The sequence below is a fragment of the Strigops habroptila genome, chromosome 16 (assembly GCF_004027225.2).
Source record: "Strigops habroptila isolate Jane chromosome 16, bStrHab1.2.pri, whole genome shotgun sequence".
Taxonomy (NCBI): Eukaryota; Metazoa; Chordata; class Aves; order Psittaciformes; family Psittacidae; genus Strigops; species Strigops habroptila.
Window position 1 is genome coordinate 5,906,366 of NC_044292.2, and position 26,174 is coordinate 5,932,539.

Genomic DNA, 26,174 nt, shown 5'->3' on the forward strand with positions numbered 1-26,174 from the left:
TGCTCTCTCTTCTGATTCTATGTTTGTCTCTCAAACAGAAGGAGGAAGGAGTGGGGTTTGAGGTTATTTGTGTGTGGATTTCTCTTCCTTTTTGTATCCCTTCTGTGGTGTGTGTGAGAGGAATAGGCTTAGAACGGACGAGAATGTAGCATTTCCTCTCAGGCCCTCTCCTCTGTGACCCTGCCTTTGTACAGCATAGTGCAAGGGACAACTGTTGCTGTTTGATGCAGTGACTTACAGAAACAGCCTTTGAAAGTCCTTGCCATTTCCTCTCCTCATCAGCAGTCACTCTCGTGCTGAACTGTAGTGGCTTTTACATTATCGTGGTACAGAGAGATGTCTGTTGCAGTGAGGATGTGGTGTGTTACAGACCAAAGTTCCTTTGAGGTCACTTAAAACCTATTTTAATGGTCACAGCCTGGGCTAATAGCACAGGAACAACTCTATGAGCCTGACCATGAAATGAAACCTATGTGGCAGTGGGGGACCAGCACCCAGAAAGTGGCTGTCACCATTGCTGGGCTCCAGTTTGCTTCTTGCCACTTTCTGCTCTTCCACAGTTGGTGAGCTAAGGGTGGGTGAATCATGGTGTGGAGCAGGGAGCAGCCACATTTCGTTATTTTTATTCCTTTTTTTTCCCCTTTTTCTTCTCAAACCACTCTAACCTCAGCTCTTGCCTGCTGGCCCAAGCAATAGAACACACACTGGGTAACTTGTGGGTTGTTCTTCTCATAAATGACACCAGAATCTGTGTTTTGGTTATAAAATGACTGTTTTTAAAGCGCCAGTTGCAGGAAAGAAGATGATAATTTTGATTTCTGAAGCTCACAGAAGAAACAATACCTAGTTTAAGCACTCTGCAGTGGAAGCAATGTGCAGCTGGGGTGCCTGGTACCACCATAACTGGCCTCCCCTTTGTCCATGAGGGGAGGAGAAGAATTGCAGAGCAGGCAGCACACTTGAGGACTGTGGACTTTTGAGTCTCTTTGCATGGTGGAGAGCCACAAGGTAAGCAGAGGGGGAGGCAGTGGTTCTTTTTGACCTCTCTTAAAGCCACCCTTGCTTTTGGCAGTGGGGGTAGAGTTAGTGGTCCTGATACAGAACACAAGGACAGCCTGTTTCTGGGTTTCCCTTCGTGAGAAGTGATGCATCTCTTTCCACTCTGTTCCAGGTAGCAGTTTTGCCAAAGACTTGCTTTTGACAGCGTGGGAAGGCAAGGCAGGATAACCTCCAGTTACCCTCCCTTCCCACAGAGGATGCCAACTGGTAGCTGCTTTACTCCCTCAGGGACTAACTCCCAAAGAAGACAACAGAACCTTGGAGGAGTCCTGGGTCTCTACCATGGAAGAGGAGGGTTGGGGCTGCTCTATTGCTGGAGTGGCACCTGTTTGTGCTTTTCTGGTCCAGCTTTGCTGGGTAGGTACCCAAAGGTGGGGATGCTGTAATACACTGCAGTGATTTTCCAACATAAGGCCAGCTCCAAAACGTAATGTACATGTGTGGTTTTAGACAGCAGTTTGCCTGAAAGGGAATGGCAGCAAAGTCTTGCTCTTCTTCCCTTTGGAGGGAAGTGAGAGTGCAGCTCCAGGCCCATTTCAGATGTCTGAAAGCACTAGTGCCTGGTTCCACAGAGGCTGGAGGGCAGGGTGGGTGGGAGGTGTTGGGGGGGCCTTTGCGTGGCAGCATCACTATATGGAGAGAACTAAAGCCCACACTGGTGCTGGCCATGGGCTGTGTGCCCTCCTGGTTCTGGGACGGGGGACACTTCACTAACAGGGCAAGTGCTCTGCCTTGGGTCTGAGTGACACCTCTTCATCTTTGCTTCCTGTGGTTTCTTTCTCTAGAGCACGTAGCAGAGCTCTGCAGTGCATCTTGCAGGGCAGCGTGCTCTGGTGTTACAACCTGCCACAGAAGAGCTTAGCAGCAACCTCCTAGTTGTGAGGACTCTTTGGAGAGCCCAGCATGCTCGTCTGCAGCTTTGGTGTGAGAGGAGACGATCTGAGCTCTGGTAAGTCAACTTTCTAACTAAACTTATCATAGGGCAGAAAACCAAACCAAATCCTCCTGCTGTTTGGGTGTTAATCAAGCCAACTGCTGCTGCAGGCTCAGGTATGGCTGCTTTGTGATAGTCATGGTGCAAAAATCCTTGCTGTGGGGGACACATTTCCAGACACATGTGTCCCAGCCTTTGGTTAATGTGTCCCAGCTTTTGGTTACAATAAAAACCTGTCACTCTTTGGGCTTGTTCCCAAATCCAGTGAGTGAGCATCAGGTTCAGCTGTGCAGGCAGTGGCCCAGACGCAGGCTGGCTGACTCTGCAGTTAGCACAGCGCCGTTGTCAGCTCTTGCTTTGCTTTTTAAATCCCAGAGCAACTGTTAAAAATAACCTGAAGATGTTTAATTAAAGAACATGCTCTTTTAGCATCACAGAATGTACCAGCAGTGGGGAACTTCTGTGCAAACTCAGAGTCATTTCTGTCATGTCCATCATTAATACTTGTGACTTATTATTGAGGAGCATTTGGCATTCTTCTCCGTTTTATGTTGCATTACTAATTCTATTCAGTTGATTCAATTTGGACATCCAGTCCAGGGGCAGATCTCTCTGTCTGATTGTTGACAGTGATGCTTTAAAATTAAACCCAGAAAAACCTCACACTTGAGCAGAGTTCAAAGACTCAAGCTTGGGTTTTCTATGCAAACGTGTCTAATAATTTAATGCACTCAGAATCCAGTGGAAACTTTGATGTAGGCTTTTGTGTGGTTTTGTAAATCAAATAACTTTGTGCAGAAACAGTTCAGTGATGCTTTTGGGTTGTCTGGAAGAAATAACAGCCCTCCTTGCCCCAAAAAACCCAGACAAAACCCACCAAAACAGCTCTGGGGAGGCAAAGCTGGATTTGGGGCGGATCAGAGTAGTTTTTACCATGGTGAGTGAGGGGTATGTTACTATAAGAGGTGGAAGTGGCTTTGTACTTGGAAAATACATGCTTATTGTAGGCTCTGTCACTTCTGTTGTCTCTCAGAGAGAGTGAAAGTGTTCTCAAACAGATGGATGTGCATGGCGGGGTCCTGCAGTGTGTATGTGACTGTTTGCAACAGGGTAGAAGAGTGACTTGTAACTGACTTGTGCTTGTCTTGTGGGCTTAATGGTTTCATCTCTTTCCCCAGTTGCAAGGCTTTACTTTGGCACTAGATAAGATGGATGTTCAGTAGCTCTTGCTCTGGCAAAACCCAGAGATAAAGGTTGTTTCACGTCCTGTGCTGCTTATGTTACAGCTTACCTGTGCCTGGTTTTGTGTTAGTTTTCCTGTGTGCATACAACCCCTTTGCTATTAGGTGCAAGACCCATGTAAGCACATACATACACTTGCCTACTTAAAGTGAAACCTCATTTTTTCCCTTTCTGATCTTCCAGATATTTTGGGTGCTTTTTACTTCACCAGATAAACAACTCTTGGGAGGAAGTGTGAGTTCAGCATTTGCTTTGGAAAGCACCCAGCAACCTTTGTGGTTTTGTGCTGTCCGTGGCTCAGTTTAGGAACATTGTGTGTATTGTAGCTGGGTTTGATTTCTCCAAGGCCTTTAGGGGCCTCTGTTCAGGTGTCTGTGTTTGGCTCAGTTACTGAAATGTCTTTTATATTTGATGGAGAGAAGCTGCACTGCTGGAGCAGCTTATTGCTTATGTGATGTGAGTGAGCTGGGTGAGGAGTCTGCTCATACAGCGCCTCTCTCCTGTATTTCAGACACACAAACTAGTCCTTTACGCCAACTACCTGTTTCTGTTCTGTGCTTTAAATACTGTTTCTTAGCAGGAAGGTTCCACACATGCTCTTTATAAAACTGCAGCACAAGGTAAAACATCTCAGCATTGCTGCCTCTGGTATTTCAGTATTGCCACCTTGTGATGATTTTAATGCTGGTAAATACTTCAACTGCTTGTGGTTTAAATGATTTATTCTCCCTTCCAGCATCACCACTTCCCACCTGAACACACTGAGCACAGGCCCCTGAAGCACAGACAGTACCAGGCTTCACATCGCTGTTGAGAGGCTTCAGCTCTTACCCACTCAAGATGAAATCAGACACAAGAACCTCCTGAGGTAAGGGGTGGCTTAAGACTCGTACCCTGTGTTAGGTGTCCCTCCAGCAGAAATCATGGAAGGCATTTCCTGGACTGAAGGAGCCTCCAATGAGACAGCTGCCAATTCCAATGCAGAATTCCATTTGGAAGCAGATTTCCAGTATTCCTTGTTTACTGTCATCTACAGCTTCGTCTTTGTGCTGGGACTGGTAGAGAACGTGTTGGCTCTGTACCTGCTGTCCTGCAGGGTAAAGCACACCTCTCATTCCTATGTGTACATGATTAATCTGGTTCTGGTGGACACCTTGTTTGTGTGTGTGTTGCCATTCAAAATTCATTACCACCTGAATGGGAACAACTGGATCTTTGGGGACATAGCCTGTAGGATAACTGGGACTCTGTACTACATCAACATCTGCCTCAGCATCGCCTTTTTCACCTGCATCTGCGTGGACCGCTACATCGCAGTGTTGCACCCCTTCACCTACATCCAGATCAAGGCCATGCATTACGTGGTGGTGGTCACAGTGCTTTGGGTGGTCGCTCTGAGCATCATGGTTCCACTCGTCCTCGGAGGTCCCCTCCACAACAGGGGCATGGGGAACACAGTAGCATGTTTTGAGAACTTTGCCACGAGTAGCTGGACTTCCCGCATGAGAACTTACAACATCCTGGCCTTGGTTTTTGGGTTCGTGATCCCCTTTTCCATCATTTTCATCAGCTACCCTCTCATTGCCAAGAGGATCTCCCGCACCAAAAGCAGCATTCACAAGAGGAAGGCCCTGTGCACCATCTACATCATCCTGGTCATTTGTACTTTGTGCTTTCTCCCCTACCACCTCACTCACTTGCTCCACTTCCTGATGAGAATCCAGGTCATCCAGAACAAGGCGTTCGCCAGCTTCATCTACAAGATGCGGAAGGTCACCCTGGCCCTGGTGAGCTTCAACTGCTGCCTTAACCCACTCCTGTACTACTTCAACTCCTCCAGCAAGCAGTGGCACTGCAACTTCAAGCTCAGATCCAGGTCTCAAGTGGTGTACACCATCTGCGGCCAGAAACTTGGGGAGTGCTCCTACGTTTATAAACTGCATCAGAGATGTGGAGATGGAAAATAGAGATGGAATCAGCTGAGCTACTTACAGTAAGTACAGAATTCATCTCTCCAACTGTCCCTTCAAAACCAAAGCTGTAAACCTACCCTTTCTTCATACAGTGACTGTTACATCAAGGCCACACTGGAGGGAGGTGCCTAACAGCTTAATATTTGTATTAGCCAACCAGGAGGGTACCTGGGAGCTGTGTTCTCTGTAGTCCTGGCTAGCACACACTGATGTTTTGGTCTCCTTTTTGTTTAACTTTGGGTTGGTAGGAGAACACAGGGCTCTTTTGGAAAGCCATACAGCCTAGGAAAGGGTTATGTGAAGGAAACCAGCCTCCTGCTGGAGTGGATAGGGCTGTCCTGCTTGGCTTTTCCCATTTTGGAGGGATCTTCCCTCCCCGGGGGCACACCAGAGCCAGCTGGGTTCACAAACTGCGTTCTGCCTACATTCCACAGCCAAATAAGGGCTTCTCATCCCTCCTGTGAATCCATCGACTGGCTTCTCAAGGAGCACAGGGCTGCCAGTGTTGTGCACCCATGGATTCAAGCTGGACATCTGTTAACACAGGTTTAGCTGATGGTAGATCCACGTATTGATCAGTCAGTTAACCCTGTGCAGGACCAGCGGTGACCAGGCTGCTCTGGCCACATGGTCATCAAGGGAAGTCCCCGTAGGAGCCAGCACAGCTCCTCACACAATGCAGTCCTGTTCAAACATCAGTTTGTGATTCTAAACACAATATCTAACCTATCTCACCCCTTCTATTAACAGCACCACGCAACTTCTGAGAACTGCATTTTCCACCCTGTGAGACTGTGGAGAGAATTTATCATCTGAGGTTTCAGAGTCACCAGGAAACCACTGGCCTGGCTGATAAACTGCTTAAAAGCCAAAAGATACTGAAGATGATGTGATTTGGTAACAGATACAGACTGGCTCTTCTGTTCCTTCCCACGCCACCCCCAAACTCTATGAAGTGTGTGTATGGTACCAACTGCTGAGCAGAGGAGGGCAAAGGGAAGGTGTCCTGGGGCTTGTTGACCAGGGCAGGAAGAGGGCCTGGCTCTGGCAACATGCTGAATCCGTGTTTCCATTTCCAAATGTGCAAACTGCAGGTTAAAAGTGACACTTGGACCTGGCAGCACTGCAGCAGGATTGGGGTTCTTGGGTTATGCTGTGTTATTGGAACTGCCATGGACCGTAAAGGAGGGAGGGAGCAGGATCATGGGGCAGAATGGTGTGGGGAGATCAATGATTGTGTCTCTGTATGATGTTGTAACTTCTCTTTGCACAACGGATGCTGCAGCTTCTGCCCATGTTCAGCCAATCCTCTGATGGCAGCTGCTGCTCTGGTTAAGGACAGAGGTAAGAGGAAAATAAGCAGCATGAGTGCAGGAGTGTGTTGGGGTCTTGGTTGGTGGGAAACCACCCATGCACGATGGTGGTAAGCAAGGGTTTGCATTTGGAGGCTGTGTTGATCAGCTAAAGCTGATCACTGAACCACTCCAGCAATAGGAGATGCATGCAGCAAGCAAACCAAGAGCAGATCTGAAATCACTGTAACAGAGCTAAAGCTTTGTAGCAAATGGCTTTTGTGGGTGCAGTATTTTATTTGCTGGGATGGGCCTGACTTGCATTAGTTATTGCTGCCTGCAGTTTGAATCCCATAGAGTGGATCCATGTTGTAATGCTGGGTCAGTGACTGACCTCCCCCTTCCTGCATTCTGCTTTTAGCTTGGAGGAATTATTAAGTATCATCAGTAGAAAACCTGCTCAAACTCTTCTAAAATGCTCACAATGAGGATTCCTGCGTTCCTCTGCCTGATGGGGTTGGTAAGACAAGTGCAAATCCTGGCACTTGGAGCTGAGGAAAGCCTCCATGGGAGTATCAGAACAAACTCATCTTTTACCTTTCATGAGAGCCTGCTAATTTTGTCCCATTTATAGGCTATGGGAAAACCTCCCAGCACTGGAGGCACTGTTCCTTCCAACTAAGCACAATCTTTATGTTCTGCACAAAGAATTCTGAGCCTCCATCCAGGAGTGCAGCTTTCCTGCAGGCTGCCATAGAGGGAAGTATGGATAAGGAAATGTTATGCTGCTGGGTGAAGAGCATGTTTAGGGGGTTGTACTCTTGCCTCTTATTATAGTTTGTATTTTAGTTGTGATGCTTTGAAAGCTCCTTGTTTCACTGGGCACTGCTGAGGGTTTAAGGGAAATTTGCTGAGGGGAGGATGAGGAACATCTCTTACAGCATCAGCAGCACAAAAGTTGTCCTCATGCCTCTTAAGCTGTAGTGACCCCCTGGCCAGGTCTCCAGCGTGGTGCTGTTGAAGGGTGTACACAGGCACTGCAGTCGCTGGACAAACACTGTAATTCCTTTATTAAAACCATTAAAAAGCATTGCCAGTGTAACCAAAATAAATCTGACTCTCTCTGAAGCACCCCTGAGAGTGGGGCCCTGGGGGGGCTCATGCTGTGCTCTGGGGGAGCCCTTTCTTCAGAAGGGAGGTGAGATAGCTGCCCAGCTCTTCATCCTAGAGAGAACAGAGAGAAACGGGATGAAAGCAATCGTCTGCTTGACTTTGCCATGGGGGCAGTAAATTCAACTCTGGTACGTAGAAACAGACTGAAGTAATTCTAATGTTAGCAGTGTCTGAAAATGGAAATGGTCCAGTCAGCACAGATGTATTTCTGGGTGTTCTTTCATAGTATCAATGTAAAACTCCATTTGTCTAAGTAGGTGTCTGGACCTGATGTATCTCTTTTGAGGAAAATGACCTTTTGTCTTGAAAAAGAATACAGAACCATTGATTTTTCCTTCTTTACCCTCCAGAAGGCAGTTCCTTGCTGTAAAAGCATTTAAAACTGCAGCCAGGGAAGTACACTTTGGAAAGGAAGAAACATCAGACTGTCTGATCTTAGCACTTGTTTGTGTTATCCTGCTTTCTGGTGGTTGTTTAAAGTTTCACACCTAAGAAATACAAATACCTCCAAATTCTTTATGGCAGTAGTGGTACAGCTGAGATTAGAAGCTGGGGTCTGTAATGTCCTCAAAACACAGATATAATTGTAATTAACTTTGTAATTAAAGTGGTAAGTACAGCTTGAAGAATTCCTACCTGGTAGGTCCAGGATACGAGCAGAACTTTGGTTCCTTGATCCTCCGAGTGTGCCGTGGCTTGGATAAGGATGGACTCCACTGTTATAGAGCCATCAGGGAGATGCTGCACTGAATAATCTTTCAGGACCCTGGTAAGAGAGAAGACCCAGGATTTAGTTTGGATGGGCCATGCATGAAGGCTGAAGGGTGGTCTCCCCTCTGTCTCTGAATCCCCAACACCAATGTGTTCACAGAGGAGAATGGGGCTGATTCGTAACTTGCTTATTTTGGTGCTTGTATTAATTATGTAGCATTTCCTACAGAATTTCTGGCTTTCATGATGCCCATAGCTCCAGGCTGAACCCTGTTCATCCAAGCAAAGACTACTCACAATTGACCAGCTGCCTGTAGGAAGCATTTAAGGTTCACATGCTGCTAGCTATTGAATAGCTTTAAGAGCTGTCTTGTCCTTACACTTGCTGGTCTCGCTCCAAACACTTTAGCTAGAATCAGCAATGAGAGCAGCAAGCCAACAGGAACAAAGATTTGGGGTGTTCTGCCTAGCTTAGCAAAGACCAGGAGCTGGTAGGTTGATGACCAGCCTCTGCTATTGCAGCTCTGTGAGCTCCATAAACTAAAATCTAGAGCACTTGTGTCCTCTGGGCTGCAGAGATTTTTCTCCCAGTAACTCAGGGGCTGGTCTGGAAGGCCAGAAAGGAGGGAACACTTGAGCTTATCGTTCTTAACATAGGTGGTACAAGTGCATCCGTAGGGGGAAGGCACAAGCACAGCTGAGGCTGGCCTCACCCTTTGAGGTGGTTGTACACACGAAGCACCGTCTCGTGCTCCTTGCGCGGGTCCTGGATGTGGACGCGGCAGGTGAAGCGCAGCTGATGTTCCGCCAGGCCCAGCTCCTTCAGAGCCTGCTCGGGGGAAACCAGGCGGAAGCTCTGCAGAGGGAAAGCACAAACCCATTACGAGGTGTTTGTGGAGCTCTGCTCCTCCCCTGTGGAACACTGGTTCGTGTCCATCACCGTGAACCCCAGCAGGTAAGATCGCTCCCTTTCAACCTCCGAAACATCTCAGTGCATCTCAGGCAAGCAGTAACAGCGAGGCACGAGTCTGTGACAGGCAGCAAAGGTAAGATGGTGGCAGAATGTCCACCTAAATTGCTGTATCAATTCTTTAATTCCCAAAATTAATGTAAGAATTATTTCACTTACGTTATCCTTCATCATTAATGTGCCATGCATGAGCTTTGGCTTCTTGACATCTGGTAAGAGACCTAAAGGGAGAGAGAGACCATGGTTGATGATAAAGTACTTACTTTTCACACAGGCAACTGCTATAGCACTTAATAATTTGTATTTCTGAGTCTTACTGAGGTTCAGAGACAAGTATCTTACATACTTGTTCTCCTGTTAAAGTGCACGGTGCTTAAACCATTATCAGAAGCATCTAGACACAGAAGCAGCCATGCTTAGTGCTACGTAACAACTGCTTCTCTTCCCATATCACCTCCTGATTTGAGAAATTCTTCTGATTCATTCACCTCTGAGTTTCAGATTCTTCTTAAATTTGGTTTATAGAAGCACTTCCAGTTTTCAGAGCTAGCCAGCAAAAGCTTACATGGGTTTTGTTTCATAGCAATGGGCAGTGAGTAGCAAACAAGGCAGCATGTTTGCTATTACACATTCACAGCACAGCAGCTGCTGCCATGGCACAAGAGGCCCTCCCAACCTCTAAATGCTGATAAAACCTGTTCTTGTGCAGGAAGTTCTGCTGTAAGTCACCACTGCCACAAATAGCTGCTTCCACCTAATTTAAGTACAACGCAATGCAGGGGCAGGGCCCAACAGATGAAACTCTTGGTTGAAAGTGTGTCACCTATTGCTGTTTCTCTCTTCAGGAGTCCCAGGGATATATCCACAGGAATGCTGGGATTGGTAAATATCGTTGTGGTCTCTCCATTGGCAGGCATGTAGCAGTTGACATCTGCAATGTAAAGAACCAGTGTCAGAAGGATGGCGACTGCTGCAGCGTTTCCAAACCCGGACCAGCACTTCACCCTGAGCAGACTGCAGGGATCCCTGAGCAGATGGGGCTCAGATTTTGGCAGAAGAATATTGCAGCTGTTTGAAAGAGGCTGGAAAGCAGAACTGCTGCTCAGACACCTCACCAGAGCCATCAAACCCCCAGCGAGCCTGGCTAGCCTTAACAGACTGCAACAGAACTGCCTGCCCTCCAGTGCTGATAGAATACTGCAAACAAGACAGTAAGTAAACATCCAATGTGAATTCCAGGCTTTCTCCATAAATGAATTCTAGGCTTTCTCTATTCATCTGTTAAGAGTCAGCTGCTTTCAAGGAATTATTTCTTTTCCTGGAGCTCAGTCCCCTTAACTGAAGTTGCTAAAGCACAATTTCAGATGTACCCTGCCTGCCTCAGCTTCTAATATGATTACAAGCTTCTATGATTTTATGATTCTAATATAAATTCAGTAAGTGCTGAGCTATAACAATACAAACAGAACCAAACAACTGACACTTCAAGTCCAAATGGGCATTAGAATTAAATGGGCTTAACCTGTTAAATAAGAGATGTTATGGATACTAGTTTTTTGGGGGTGACTGGTCCTGTAGATTACATTATGCCTCCTGTGCGCAGAGGTCCAGTGGATTAAATTCAAGGCCAGGCTGGACGGGGCTTGGAGCAACCTGCTCTAGTGGAAGGTGTCCCTGCCTGTGGCAGGAGCTGGATGAGCTTTAAGCTCCCTTCCAACCCAAACCAGTCTGGGATTCTATGTGAACTTTAGTGCCTGCTCTCTACCACCACTGCCTCTTCAGTACCAACACCATACGTACGAAATTCCTGTTCTATTTTCTGCTTCAGAAACTCCATTTTCTTTGCTTCCCCATGGACCAGGAGAACATTGCGAGGCTCAGCCTGGCGAATCAGCTGCATGATCCCCTTGGCATCTGCGTGCGCGCTGAAGGACATGTACTCCACCTGCATCTTCACTTCCAGCTGTGGAGGAGCAGAAAGCACAGGCTTTGTGCATCTGGAAGTGCTTTGGCTCACCACAGTGCGTATCCCACACACAGACAGACCCCAGCTCCTGCTGGATTTAGTTTAAAGAAGGAAACAAAAGTGAATTTCCCAATGAATTGGAAAAGAACCTCATTTCCCAATGAAACGAGGTTGGAGTCAGAGCTGCTTGTCAGCACACACTGAAGGTGATGCTTTTAATAAACAGAAAAGCTTTTAATAACTGAAAGGCTCAAAGTACCCAATTTCAGAGCACAGAAATTGTTGCACATTTGCCAAAACAAATCAATACTTAAGGACAGTGGGTATCAGTTTAATACTACGACTGCCTAAAAATGTATCATTTTAACGTGACTAATGGGGCCTCAATCTTAATCATTAAAAATATGCCCTGACAAAACCTTATGGCAGAAAAAGACACGCTGTTGCCAATGCAAAGGGGAAAACCCCCCTAGTCCAACACCAAAGAAAATGTCCCTTGGCTGTTTTCAGTGTTGTATGTGGCATATTCCCATTACATCTACGTGGTGTTTAACTGCCACCTGAAGTTCTAAAGAGCTTCCTCCAAATGATCCCCCTTGAAAATCAAACTTACGATTTGTCTTCCTTCCATCTCCAGCTTGCGCTGCCCGCTCAGGATCTTGTGGCCTACGGTCCCCTGCACGCAGTAGCCAGGCATGATCACCTGAGGAGGAGAGCAGAAATCCCTCCAACTCTACCCCTGGACTGTGGTGTTATAAATACCTCAGCTTTGTGCATTTGTGGATGGAAGTTTGTGTTCTTCCCAAGTCATTTAACCCTGGTGCTCAGGAAAAGCTTTCCTGCAACATTTGTTCTTATCACAACCACTCATATGATAATATATATAGTATGATAAAATATATGATATGATATCATATCATATGATAGGTTACAATAGAATGAGATTATATAATATGATAGAATACAATAGAATGTAGTAGAATATAACAATATAATAGCATATGATATATAATTAGAACAGATAAAACAAAATACAATAGACTATGATATAATAGAATAGTCATATCATACCATATTAGATCTGTTATGTTCTATTATATTCTATCATTCATTATATTATATAATCTAGTCTATAATACCACATCATATCTTACCCTATATCATTATATGTATTATATTACATTATATATCATATTGTAGTCTGTTACTTTCTATTACATTCTATCATATTGTATAATATTGTTATATTCTGTAACATTGTATTATATTCTATCATTTTGTTGTATGTATATTCTGTTACATTCTATTACATTCTATTATATTGTATCATTAGTTTATATTCTGTTACATTCTATTACAGTGTATCATAATGTGTGACATTCTATTATATTGTTACATTCTATTCTATTCTGCTACATTCTATTACAGGCATATTCTGTTGTATTCTATCATATTCTGTTACATTCTATTATATACTGTTAAATTCTATCATATTCTGTTATATTCTATTACAGGCTATTATATGCTATCATGTTCTGTTACATTCTATTATATTCTGTTAAAGTCTCTCATATTCTATTATATTCTATCATATTCTGTTTACATTCTATTATATTCTATCATTGTTATATTTATTATATTTTGTTACATTCTATTACATTCTGTTAAATTCTACCACATTCTATCATATTCTGTTATATTCTGTTACATTCTATTACATTCTGTTAAATTCTGTTACATTCTGTTATAGTCTATTCTGTTATAGTCTGTTACATTCTATTACATTCTATGATATTTTGTTCTATTATATTCCATCATATTCTGTCATATTCTATTACAGTCTATTACATTCTATCATATTCTGTTACATTCTAGTATTCTATTTATTATATTGTTAGTCTGTTACATTCTGTTACATTCTATTATATTCTATCGTATTCTATTATATTCTGTTACATTCTATCATTTGGTTATATTCTATTATAATCTATCATATTCTCTCATATCTATTACATTCTATTATACTCTGATACATTCTATTATTACATTCTATTCTATCATATTTTGTTATATTCTATTATATTCTATCATATTCTATTACAGTCTATTACATTCTATCATATTCTGTTATATTCTATTACAGTCTATGCTATTATATTCTGTTACATTCTGTTACAGTCTATTATATTAAATTCTATTATGTTCCATGATATTCTATCATTGTTATATTTATTATATTGTTACATTCTATTACATTCTGTTACTTTCTAATACATTCCGTTATATTCTATTACATTCCACTGCATTATGATAGTATAAAACATAATGTAACATATAACATATAATATATAATGAGATATATATACCTATTGTATATAATCCCCATTGGCAGGATGAATGGAACTAGATGATCTTAAGGTCCTTTCCAACCATATTCTATGATTCTATCTATAAAATGATAATATAATGCATATAATGTTATCGTATTAATACAAACCATCACTCAAGGAACCAGGATTTCTTACCATATTCTTTTCATTCCCAGCCCATTTCCTGAAGATTTGAAGGGACTGTCCTGCATGGAGCATACCTGGGGTTGCAAACACCACCTGCAATTCAAAGATACATCAAGAATCACCCCAGGAACCAGGGGTTTCCCCATTATTTATAATATAGAAATACCCTGAAACTGGGGAGAATCTCCAGTAATACCCATTACACCACATTAACTACATCAAAGCTGTAATGGGGTTTTTTGCTATTTTATTTCTCCCACTTTGTCTAATTTCACATCACTTCAACTGCTTTTTAGGAGATTTCTGTGAGCATCCACAGTGCGATAAAAACTTTGAATGGTTTTAGGTTGGTACCATCATGCTCAACAGGTTCCTCTTTCAGCTGCTGCCAACTAAACCTGTCAGAAATAAAGCCTGTACTAAGAGATTGGGTGTTGTAAAGGATTGTGCCCACCTACCATCGGCCCTGGGTTGTCTGCAAAGGCCCGATCAAAGGCTTTGATGTGTTTGAATTCAAACATGTTCCTCTGCACAAAGGTTTTCCGAATCTTCTGGTTGGTCCAAGTGATGAAGAGCTTGTAGTAGTGATTGGCCTTCTCCGTCAGGCCCGTGGAGAAGTAAATGGGAGCCTTCAAGTTCATTCTTTCCCTGGAGGAAGAAGAGTCCCAGATACCTGTGAGGGACAAATGAGGATCCCAGCTATCCATGCTCACAGTCCATAAACCTGTGTAGTCCCAACAGAGTTTTTGCACATACCCTGCTCTCTATGAGCTACACAATAAATTATATACAGGTTATAACAGTGCTACATCACTGTGCATTGACTTACTACAAAGTAGCTTTAATCCAATTCTCCTTCCACCCATTACAGGCAACTTCCTTCCATTACATTCTGCTGTGGAGAATAATACCCCATGATACTGCTTATAATTACATATTATATCCAAGTTTAATATTTGTTCATCCCTCCTCCTGGAAAACAATTTTACAATGTGGTAAAGAGAAAATCAGTATTTTAAAGGGCAATTAATTGATCCTGAGTGACTGGGGGAGGAGTGGAGAACGACTGGGGAGAAGGAAAGGGTTAGTTTGCTGCTTAGTCAGGAATGCTGGGAAAGAAATGGAAAGAAGTAATTCCATAATCACCAGCATGGGCTGACATGCAGAGCAATGCTAATGTGCTAAACAGACATAGAAGAGGCAGAGAAACCTGCCAGGGCCACAACCTGAGGAGGACAAAAAAAAGGAGGTGGGACATGCACAGAAGAGACTGCACTCACCAGAAGGTTTCCAATAAAATACAAAGTTCCTGGGCACGTCCAAGAGCAAAAACTGGGATGAGAACCTGCAATTAAGGGATGATTTACAGTCTGTGAAACCAAACAGCATGTAAATGGGTATCAGTTCTGAACAAGCCTCTCTCACTTTCTGATACTCTCTTGGTGACCTTCCTTTCCACAACCGAGGTACTGAAACATCATTTACTGGGTGGTAAGTGTGTGTCTTCCCTGCATTTGGAGGGGTTCATGGTAACAGATACAGCACACGGCAGGATACTGAACAGACAGACTTGGCTACACTGGAAATCATTCCTGATCAAGTTTAAAAGCAGTAATTGAACAGTCAGTTTCTTAATTTACAGGACTAAGAGGATGTTTCAGTGCACAGATACAGACCAATTTTACCTTTACCCTCCCTATTTGCAGACCGTAAGCACAGCATTTCCCTGACTGCCTCATGAACTCACTGTCTGGGTTCTCCTTGGTGTAGTTTAAGTGTTCAATTGTCTCTCTTTTAAAGTATAGATGGAGGAATATAAAAATGCCTTCAGTTTCATGCAGTGATCACATGTAGGTGCCCAAATTAATCAGCAGCCAACGAGAGCTTCTCAGAGGAAAACCCACACCACTTATGTTATGGAAGGGCCATACCTTCCCTCCTCTTTCTACAGTCTCATGAACTTTCTTCAGGAAGTCTCTTTCTCTGCAGCGTTTGGAGTCTCTGATGGTTGTGGCATAGGTGGATTCAGTGATCAGTAAATCCGGGCGACACTTATCGATCCAGGCAGCACTAGAACAAGAGGAATTAAATCAACTGAAGAGATGGTGTCAGGCAGTTCTGAGCTGCAAGTCTCAAAGACAGGAAAACAGGTTCCCAGATGTGATCAGCCTGCCCAAAGTCACCTGGAGCTCTGCAGCAGCACCAGGACCCCTCTCTGCAGGCCACCCCTTTGTCAAACTAATCCAGCTTAGAACAGAGATTGCAGGTTTTGAAAAGCAATTCTTCTCCAGGCTATTACTTGTTTTAAATGCACTGAAATATTATTCTAAATAGCACTAATATTATAAGAAGTCTCATATCTACCAGTAAAATGAACATTAAAGTTTGTGATTGGCACTCTCTTAGAAAGTAAATACATTTAGAAGATAGCACGAGCAGAAAACATTTCAAACATCAAAGTCCTGTTGTCACACAGCCTTAAAAACAGATTTATGTGAGTATAGAGCAGCTTACGTTAAGGTCTTTCTGGAAGACTCAATGTAAATCTGTTCACTCTCACAATTCAAAGCTGCATTTACCTTCCCAGCAAAGACATCACTAAATGTTCCCGTCTCCTGACAAAGAATCACTGCTGAAAGCCCCTGGTATTGACAGAAGCTGTGCTGAAATCCTCCTGTCAGAAATACCCACAACTCAGCTTGCGACTTACCCTAAATGTCTGTCTGGAGTCATGTTATAATCACCCTAATGGAAGAGGAGAAATGCATTAATACTCTCTAGGAATGAGAGATGCCACCAGAAGGTGTCTGTATTCGGCTGTCCATACTCACTGTGTACACGACTGACTCGCACCCAACCTTGATCTGGAACATGGCTGCTCCCAGCACGTGGCCTGCGTAGTACGCCTTGATCTCCAGCTCCTCATCCACCTGCACCAACAGGCAAGCACTGTGTTAGTGCAAACACCTTGGAGGAACCCAAACCTGCTCTGCCTTCAACAACCCCCCCGCTGGTACGACCCCTGAGCGTGCAGAGGTGATCACTCACCTGCACTGTCTGGTGCAGATGCACAGCAACCACTTTTTTCATGCAGTCTTTAATCATTTGGGAAGTGAAGAAGTTGGTTTCCCCTTTCTTGTCTACAGTTATTTTCCTGTAGTCCTCCAGGAGGATGGGGCAGATGGCCTTGGTAGGATGTGTCATGTAAATGGGCCCATCATAACCCACCATCTCACTGAAATAGGGTAAAGCTCCACAATGGTCCAGGTGGAAGTGGCTGCAAGAAGACATACAAGGATAAGGGTGATGCTGCACAGGATTCAGCCTGCCTGGTTCTTGGATCTTCAGGTTTTTAAATAGCCAAATGTCAATGATCAACGTACAACATGTTTGGGTTGCTAGGGACAAAGCTTTCCCATTTCCCATCTGAGCTCTGACAAGGAAGGAAGGAAGGAAGGAAGCTGTCTCACCTGATGATGACACAGTCTAGGAAGTCAGTCAGCCTCCCATTCTGAGTGATGTAGGAGAAGTCAGGAAAGCGCCTCTGCAGAGACATGAAAAACCAGGTTATCCATTACAAAACCAAGCCAGGTACTACCACGTTACTAACCCAACAAAACAACTGTGTGAACGACCTGAAACACTGGAAACGTGCTCGATGTCGCATTTATGTGCAGAAAAAGTCAAAGAGATGAAGAACAGGAGGGGGGCAGCCAGAGGAGAGACAGAGAAACTGACCTTGTACATAAATCACAGCCAGGTTTATGTTCAGAGTAACACAGGTGAGCAGTGCTTTAGCTCACCCGTGACAACAAGGCAGGAAGCATCAAAACCTTTTCTATAGTGGCACAGCTGCTGTATCACACTTGAACTCTTCCTATCTATCTTACACAGTATTTTTGCCATCATTCCTCTCCTCTAATAGCAGGTGACCAAACATCATTCCTTGCTCTCTCTAAAGCATCAGAGATGGTGGTGCAGATCCCACAAGTAATTCACTGCCCAAAACCAAGCAGCACATTAAGAGCAGTCTAACTAGTGGCAGCATTAATGCTTTAAAGCATAGAAGGTACCTGCCCATGTGAAATACAGAAAGACCCAAACCACCTGGAATGGAGCATGCACAGCTTGCTTCATGTATTTCCACGGTCCACAGCCCAGGGAAAGGATGGCTGGATGGTGGCACTTCACAGCCCAGGAATACATGAGAGGATGTACCTCCTGCTCAGGAAAGCAAGGTTTTGAAGGGGCAAGAGTTGATTCTCTGCCACAATCCAGCTCCAGCAGTGGCTGATAACAACCCGGTAACACCCACCTTGCTACTGCCACCCCTGTGTCTAATGTAAGATGAGCCGGGCAGTGTTCAAAGAGAAGGGAACAACAGCGGAACAATGAACCAGGAGCTGGGAACAGCCAGGCACATGCGCCCTGAGAGCAGCTCTCCACAGCATCCAGGCTTCTCCATACTCACATCATCGTTGTAGCCCATGTGCATCCCACAGTCCAGCATCACGTTCTTCCCGGCAATAGACACCAGGATGCAGCTGCGGCCCACATCCTGCCCAGCTCCTGGACCAGAGACACACAAGTAAGAAACCTCTGGGAGTATTTACAATCACTTCAAGAAAGAAGCATTTAAAGGTCCATGAAAACCTTGTAGCCCCTTCCCAACGCAGGAAAAGGCCACATCCCTTCTTCCAAGCAGCAGATCTGCCAGAGGGCAGCAAATTTGAACTGACGTATCCCGTTCCCTGAACTTATAAGAGACCTTCCAGTTCCAAAACTGCAGTAAATGCAGCACTGGATACAAACCCGGAGCAGTTCAGATGCAGCCCACAGCTCACAGCTACACCATTTCAATTAAGAGCAACATAATCTCTTATCTGGAAAGGATTTATAGCATAGAGCTTGAAGTTCCCGGGGCTTTGCGCTTCCCCAAGTACTCTGCCTCTCAGTGCAAGCACCAGAGACCTTCATTAAGCTCCAGTTAAGTCCATACCAAGCCAGAAACTGTCAGGATATAGCAGTTCTGTTCAGCACATCCTCTGCCCTCTCAGTACATAAATGCAACCAAACACATTCTGTGCAACCCATAAAGGAAAAAAAGGAGGTGAAAAAGAGAGAAATTTGTTTCCTGTGGATCTTTAGCACTGTTCAGTGAATGAATTACCTGTTCTGTATAATACACCTCCCAAATGATTAAAAATACAATTATACAAAATATAATTACTAGTGCGTGTTAATGAATCCTGTGACTAAAATAGGGTTATTGGACTGTTTGAGTCGTACTTGCTTGGAAGACAAAAGGAGGACAACGACACACTGACATCAAGCGAGGCCACTGCACCACTGAGACACAGAGAGCAGCGTATCCCCATGACTGGTTCCTGTGGCATGGAACAGCACATCGGGCTCCAGCAGCCGAACATGTATTACTTTGGATTCTAAATTCCAAAGGTTTTCCAGCATTCCCGTTTCAGGATGATCTTAGACTGGACTTACCCAGAGGAGTCACTTTTATCTCAGGCATTTTAACAAACTCTAAGCCTCCAACTTCACAGCAAATCACTTCAGAAACAGCTTAACGGGGGCCACGAAAAGACGATTTCAGCGCTTCTTCAGCCGCCATCTCAATCATCCCTCAGCATCAGGCCGAACACTCCCGCAGGGGCCCAGCTCCTTCCTGGAGAGTCAGAAAACACAACTCAGACCATTGCCAGCCCCTGGACATCCCTCCCGCTTGGCTCCACCGCCACCCTCCCGCCGCGAAGCCCCTGAGGCGCTGGGGAGGGCGGACCCCGCTCCGCCCGGCGCTGCACCGCGTATCCGCCCGCTCCGCGCCCGCTGAGGCGACGCTGCCCCGTCAGGGCGGACCCCGCCGCGGTGCCACCCCCTGCCCCGTGTCAGCAGCACCGGCGCGGCCCCGCACCGGAGCGCTCGGCCCGGCCCGGCCCTCACCCCTTCGGGCCCTCACGGCGGCGCCGGGCCCGCTCCCCGCAGCGCAGGCGCGGCGCGGGCTCCGCCCCGCGGAGGGGCGGCCATGGCGGCGCCGGCCGCGTTCAGCCTGCGGGAGGTGCTGGCCGCCTTCCAGGGGTGCGTGACGGAGCGGCGGGAGGTGCTGCTCGGGCCCTACCTGCGCGGCTGGCGGGGGCTCATCCGGTGAGTGCCCGGGCGGCGGCGGCGGCGGGTCCGGCCCCGGCTTGTCCGGTAACGCGGGTCCCCGTGTGTGTCCCCCCCCTGCAGGTTCCTGCATAGCCTGGGCGCCATCTTCTCCTTCGTCTCCAAGGACGCGGTGGCCAAGGTGCAGATCATGGAGGGGTACTGCGGCGGCGAGCAGCGGGAGCGGTACGTGTCGCTGCAGTCCATGGTGGAGTACGAGCTGGCCAGCGGGCTGGTGGACCTGCACAAGCGCTCGGGCCGGCCCGACTCCGGGTGCCGCACGGTGCTGCGGCTCCACCGCGCCCTGCGCTGGCTGCAGCTCTTCCTGGAGGGGCTGAGGACGGGCCGGGAGGACTCGAGGACATCCGTGATCTGCACGGACTCGTACAACGCTTCGCTGGCCGCTTACCACCCCTGGGTCATCCGCAAGGCCGCCACCGTGGCCTTCTGCGCGCTGCCGCCGCGGAACGCCTTCCTGGAGATCATGAACGTGGGCACGGCCGAGGACGCCGTGGCGATGCTGGGGGAGGCATTGCCCTACATCTGCAACGTCTACAGCATCACCCAGGAGCTCTTCGCGCACCACAAGCTGCTCGATCTTCCCTAGGGAGGGATGCTCGGGAGCCACGTCCCGACAGGAGGAGGGCGAACAGGGTGTTTTCACAGGCACACAGGGTCTGGTTCTCTGTGCGTGGTCACATTCCCTTTCCTTTTCCAGTATGGAGCTGGCAAAGCTATTCAGGATGCCTCACTTTATAAGAGAAAAATATGCACCTACTTTTTTTTATGTGTATCTGTGTTGGCTCTACACTAAGAGAAACACAGTGTGCTTATGGGATCATAGACTTACAGGATAGTTTGGCGTGGAACAGACCTTAAAGATCATCTGGTTCCAACCCCCCTCAGTTCAAGTCTCCAGCGAGGCTGGGTTTGATTCTTCTTTAAGCCAAACTGCAACTGCAGCAGCTTCTGTGCATTCACACCAATAGTTGGGCCCTTGTGTGGCGGCACAAGTGTCAGGTGTGGTGTCTGAACACACACATTACATCTCAGCACACGCTGCCAGTTCTGTTTACAAGCTGTTCCTTGAACAGATCTGGGGGGTTTTGCCCCCTGTTTTGCTTTAACCTTGAAAATAGAACCCTGAGCAATGTGTGGCTGAAAGGAAGCGCTTTTCCATGTGGTCACAGACTCATTTGGTTACTGCTGCTAATCCTGTGTTCCCTAGAACTGAAGGAGGAAACGGTGCTGTGTGTCATTACTGTGAGAGACTGTTCCTCCTTTGTGCATGGATGCATTAAGCAGGACCTTCTGTGTAGCTTCCCCTGCTCATTCATCTCTGCTTTGTGCACCTTGGGATATAGAACAGCTTTTACTACGTACTGCACAATCCTGTCCAGCCAGCCATGCTCCTGAATTGTGCTCTCATTAATTTTGTTTAATGAATGTGTCAAACGCTCACAAAAATGACTTCTCTGCCTGTCTGGGGAGAAATCCAAACTTGTACTGTGAGTCACTGCTCTGCGGGGCTTCTATTGCAAATCACTGTATGTAATAGCCAGTGCGTGTGTGTTCACAGACACACACGCCCTAAGTGTGTAAAATGGAGTTTACTTGAGCTTTCTGAAAGCTGGAAATGCACTACACTGTTAGTTCAGGATGTCATGATTATTTGGGGGAGGAGGGAGAAGATCACATGATTTGATTGTATCTCAGTAGAGGCATTTTGGCCTGATGGAACACTACAGGATTCAGGAAATCACTGTTACCTCATGGAGATTAATCTAACTGGACATTAAATTATGTGAATTATAACGTGCTTCTGCAGAGTATCCTTCCTAGGAGCTGGGGTTGTGGTGTTGGAAGGAGCATGACTTGGTGTTACCTATTCATGCCTTGTCTTTCACTAGCAAAGTCTGTTCATTTCGTGGCCAGATGTGAAACCAGCCATCAGGAATAACCCAGATGAAGTTAGATGCTGTGTGCTGAGCTCCTGTTCTGACAGCTCACATCTGCCAACACTGTCTTTTGCCTGAAGATAGGAAATAGCATTTCCCTGAACAGCCTAAGTGGAGTTTTAGTTGCTGTGCTGTGAACACACAAACATCACTCCCTTTCTGCTGAGACTGCCTTAAAGTGATTAAATAGCTCCAGAGGATAAATCCATATATTAAAACGGAGCAGTTCTTTGTTACAAACTACAAAATGCTGGGCCTCCCTTGCTGTCTGATACAGATACAGCTGGTATTTCATCTGTGTCATGTATTAAAAGCCTTAAGTTATGTCGAATAATGTCTGTAAGAATGGTTTTGCTCTCTTTAGGTTTAATGCAGAAATGGCAGTTATGGCCACATGGGAAAACTACTTTTTCTCCCAACTATTCCTCTTATGAGATAAACATTCATGTTCAAGATGAATTTGATTTTTGCCATTAAAGAATCAAACTTTCTCATTAGGGAAAAAACCTCGTTGTAAGTTTATAACCAGTCATTCTGCGCAAAGTAAAGCACAGCTTTCCATCAGCTGCAGGCTCTCGTTTAAACCAGGTATTGCCTAGTACTCATTTTATTTCCCCGGTGTCCTGCTCTGTCTCCAAACAACAGAAACCCTTTTAACAGCCCCAGTTAGTTACCACTGAGTAAAACTAAAGGTCCTGCACTGGGCTTTGGGCAATTCAGAGTCTGGAGCTTTCATTAATGGGACCAAATCCAGAAGAGTAAAACCTTTCCCGGCAGTGACTGGTGTTACTTGAGAGCTGCAACAAGGGACAGATTCACTAGAGGGAGGTGGAATATTCTGCACAAAAGTCATCACATAAACTCTCTCCTGTGCCACTTGATTTCACATGGAAGTACGGATGGCAGCAAGTAATTCCCTGTGTGTGACTTCTACACTTCCTTTTCTCTACACAGCTGAATTTGTATTTAGAACCTTTTACAAGTTATACAGTTAAAGTTAATACTTAAATATTCCATTAAGGGGAAGATAACCCTGAAAGGATGTCACTATAAACATATCTATATAACATATATAGAAACCTACAACTGTTGTTGCCTGAAGTACTCAAATACTCTTCATACACATTCTACCCTTGTGGCAGAAGAGGTACATCACTTTGCCAGTAGAAGCAGTTTTTATCCTACAGTGTAAATATAAAACAAGCCAATAAAATGCAGTGAATTCAACTTCCCAATTCAGAGCCACTGTTTTCTGAAACTCAAACCTGATAAAACGCAAACCATGACGCAACCTAAATTACACACTGTGGAATCTGTACCCAAACCAAAGGGTTTAAACTGAAGTTACCATCATAGCTCAGTGTGAGAAAACTTCAGATGAGGCAACACCAAGTTCCTACAAACAGCAGGATGGTTGATGCTCACCTACCGTGCAGCCCAGGGCCGGCCTGCTCCAGATGAGTCCTTGCAGTGCTCTGAGGAAGGGCTGGTGGTCCCCGTGAGGAGGTGACCTTGAATTTAAACAAAGCAATAATAAAAATGACTGCTGGGTAAGTCTCTTACCACCACCCTTTAGTTCCGGCAACGTAACATTTTCTGAAGTGCATTTAGAAATAGACTATGTGACACCCTTTCAGTGCAGGCTGCTTGTAAGTAGGGAGCACACAAGTGAAGGCTTGGATCAGAGAGAGCTTCAGGTAACAGCAGGAAGCGATGCTGGTGAGCAAGTGAATGTTTTCCTGCTCATCCTCCCCACGTGTAATGGTTGTATGATGGTAACAGGCCCCATTCTCCACAAAGCACACTTGGATTCTGCTCCTGCCAAAGCTCATTCTCCTTGGCAATGCTTTTAGACAAGCAACCTGAATGGATTAAGATCTGCTCCCAGTGTTACACAAGTCACAAACCCAGTTGTTTGAGAAAACCATCAACAGGGACAGTTTCTACAACCACGTTCCATTAAAGATGATGTTTCTTGTTTGGCTGGGACAGGGGGCAGTTAATGCAAAAGATGTGTGTCCTGATTAGGGATTACCACCTACTCTACCACAGTCCAACATCTAGAGCTGCAACAGTGAATTCAACAAGTCACTGCTCGAGTAAAGGCTACTCACTGAGTAAAGGAAACCAGTGATTTGCAACCAAGTACACTCACAGGGTATTGCTGCATATTTGACTATTGCCCACTAAGCATGGAGTGACACACTTAATGCATTTTGCTAAACAAATTCTTTCCCTGACATTTTCATCTCTCCAAGTTCTATTTAAAGAGACCGAACCGGAGCTGATGAGACTGGATCCCCTGCCCCACATTTCTGTGATGGGTTTTCCCCAAACCAGACAAATAATGGTCCTTGACCTGCTGCTGTGCTGGAGCTTTGGCTGTGCAGCAGCCCTCGAACCCACATGCCTCTCGGCTCAGTTTAGAAGGCCTGGTGATTATATCCTAGGAGGCTTGTTCCCTTTGGGAAGGGACATCCTAAACCTGACAGCACGATCGGAGCCCACCTTAGTTGTGTGTGAAAGGTAAGAGGAACATCAGCTTCGTTAGTACATGTTCAGTTTGGTCACCTGGGCTGGGAAGAGAAAGGAAAGTAATTCTGATAGTGACTGATGGTCCCACAGCTGATCACTAAAGGTGAGATGGGAACAGAGATCAGCTCTGAGGTGCTGGAGCTGTGCCATTTCTTGAACTGGAATCTGGTTTTGTGTTTGATGCTACTGTGCAGTCAAACTTACAACCAACACCAATTTGAGGAAAGCTTTTAGTGCACTGGCTTCCTTAGTGCTGGGAATCTAACACGGTTGCTTTTGCTTCCAGATGGAACGAGAAGCATGCACTGTACTCTGCAGGCAGATGACATGGTGAGATTGTGCTATTTATTGCCTTTTATGAGGCAAAAGGACACTCAATATTGTGCACAAGGTCACAATACCACCTGGCTTGCAGGCTTGCCAGTACGTGATCAGTGTTTCCTACTCAGTTACACCAAGGTGGTTCACACCATCACATTACAAGCTACTTCCAGCTCTTCGTGAGGAGAATGAAAAGACATGCTAGTGTCCTACCTGCTTCTTTGGCAGCAACAAAGCACTGAAAAACATGGGCCAAGAATCTTTCCATCTCTGCAGGCCACGAGGCAGGGAATATGCCCAGTGCACTGAGCTATACAGTGGAATAAGGACAGGAAGAAGGACACCTCTCCTGAATTAGCATGCACACCACGGTGGGAACCACTGGCTTCATGGCAGTAAACAAAACTAAGAGCAGCAGTAAACATACTATAGGTCTCTCTGCACCTCTGTTTCTTCTCCTATGAAGCACAGGTGTCTTTGGAAGGTGCTCAGAGCCTCTCTACTCACAAGACTTAAAAAGGCTCTGGGTACAGGGATGCTCTGACAGTGCCATGTACATCTGCCTTAGCAACAGACAGGATGCTCAAGTGCCAGAGAACGTGGAATAAGCCGATCACCACTGTAACTGCCTTGACAGACTACATCATTCCTGTCTCCTCTCACTGCAGGTTACATGTAGATGGGCTCATATGGGCTCTTGGGATGAAGTTTGCTATCGATCAGATCAACAACTCCACCTCCCTTCTCCCGGGAGTAAAGCTGGGCTATGACATGTACGACACGTGCTTTGAGCCAGCCGTGGCCCTGAAGCCCAGCCTGCTATTCCTGACCCAGAACAGCACCACGGGCATCGGGGTCCTCTGCAACTACAGCGACTACCAGCCTCGAGTGACCGCTGTCATCGGGCCGTACAAGTCAGATCTCTCCATACTAACAGCCAAGCTGTTCAGCTTCTTCTGGATCCCACAGGTAAAGAGACTCCCTGGAGAAGCAGGAATTCCCCTTTTAGGTAAGGGAAGGGTTTGGATCAACAACGCTGTTGATGCTATAGGTCTCTGAACTAGGACTGGTAAAGCAGATTCCAGTCTTTCCTCTGCTACAGATTGTCTGGGGAGGTCATTAAACTTCCCTCCTGGACACACTCCAGTGTCTAACTTCCCAGAGAGAAGAGGGATAACTTGGTCTGCTCCGTGATCCATGTAAAATGGGAATAACGGAGCCCCCAGTGTAAACCAGGAGGATCCCATGAAAACACCTCTGTGACTGCAAGTTCTCAGTTCGCACAACAGAGCCAGCTAGAATGGTCAGGTAAATGCAGCCCTGAGCTGAGATATTCCTGAACCTCGGCTGCATCACCCTTTGTAC

At 45.8% G+C, this 26,174-nt stretch overlaps 4 protein-coding genes across 6 annotated transcripts in view; 3 read left to right on the top strand and 1 right to left on the bottom strand.

The window, feature by feature from the left end:
- On the top strand, window positions 1-7,590 carry LOC115617576 (lysophosphatidic acid receptor 6-like). The gene is made up of 5 exons (XM_030508279.1): window positions 1-1,008; window positions 1,172-1,416; window positions 1,845-2,008; window positions 3,972-5,228; window positions 5,959-7,590. Exon 4 carries the CDS (start codon window positions 4,159-4,161, stop codon window positions 5,200-5,202), a length of 1,044 nt encoding a protein of 347 aa, XP_030364139.1. The 5' UTR covers window positions 1-1,008; window positions 1,172-1,416; window positions 1,845-2,008; window positions 3,972-4,158; the 3' UTR covers window positions 5,203-5,228; window positions 5,959-7,590.
- The window catches only part of TAS1R3 (taste 1 receptor member 3), a 25,415-nt gene continuing 4,561 nt past the window's right edge, over window positions 5,321-26,174 (top strand). Inside the window, exons 1-4 of one of the 3 annotated variants that reach the window (XM_030508270.1) lie at window positions 5,321-5,332; window positions 5,771-5,776; window positions 25,142-25,170; window positions 25,478-25,778. In XM_030508270.1, coding sequence (XP_030364130.1) covers window positions 25,169-25,170; window positions 25,478-25,778 — 303 coding nt within the window. In that variant the 5' untranslated portion in view covers window positions 5,321-5,332; window positions 5,771-5,776; window positions 25,142-25,168. Of the gene's footprint in view, window positions 5,333-5,770; window positions 5,777-24,125; window positions 24,480-25,110; window positions 25,171-25,477; window positions 25,779-26,174 lie in introns of those variants that run through there. The other 2 variants (XM_030508268.1, XM_030508269.1) reach the window with 2 other exon arrangements.
- On the bottom strand, window positions 7,544-19,856 carry INTS11 (integrator complex subunit 11). Its single transcript, XM_030508278.1, has 18 exons — window positions 19,795-19,856; window positions 19,339-19,519; window positions 18,308-18,405; window positions 17,307-17,380; window positions 16,885-17,113; window positions 16,668-16,766; window positions 16,547-16,581; window positions 15,768-15,906; window positions 15,117-15,181; window positions 14,295-14,484; window positions 13,846-13,929; window positions 11,934-12,023; window positions 11,155-11,317; window positions 10,178-10,285; window positions 9,514-9,575; window positions 9,098-9,240; window positions 8,310-8,439; window positions 7,544-7,724 (listed from the first exon to the last, which is right to left on the bottom strand). Exons 2-18 carry the CDS (start codon window positions 19,364-19,366, stop codon window positions 7,659-7,661), a joined length of 1,803 nt encoding a protein of 600 aa, XP_030364138.1. The 5' UTR covers window positions 19,367-19,519; window positions 19,795-19,856; the 3' UTR covers window positions 7,544-7,658.
- Window positions 19,753-22,018, top strand: CPTP (ceramide-1-phosphate transfer protein). The gene is made up of 2 exons (XM_030508286.1): window positions 19,753-19,995; window positions 20,080-22,018. Exons 1-2 carry the CDS (start codon window positions 19,877-19,879, stop codon window positions 20,600-20,602), a joined length of 642 nt encoding a protein of 213 aa, XP_030364146.1. The 5' UTR covers window positions 19,753-19,876; the 3' UTR covers window positions 20,603-22,018.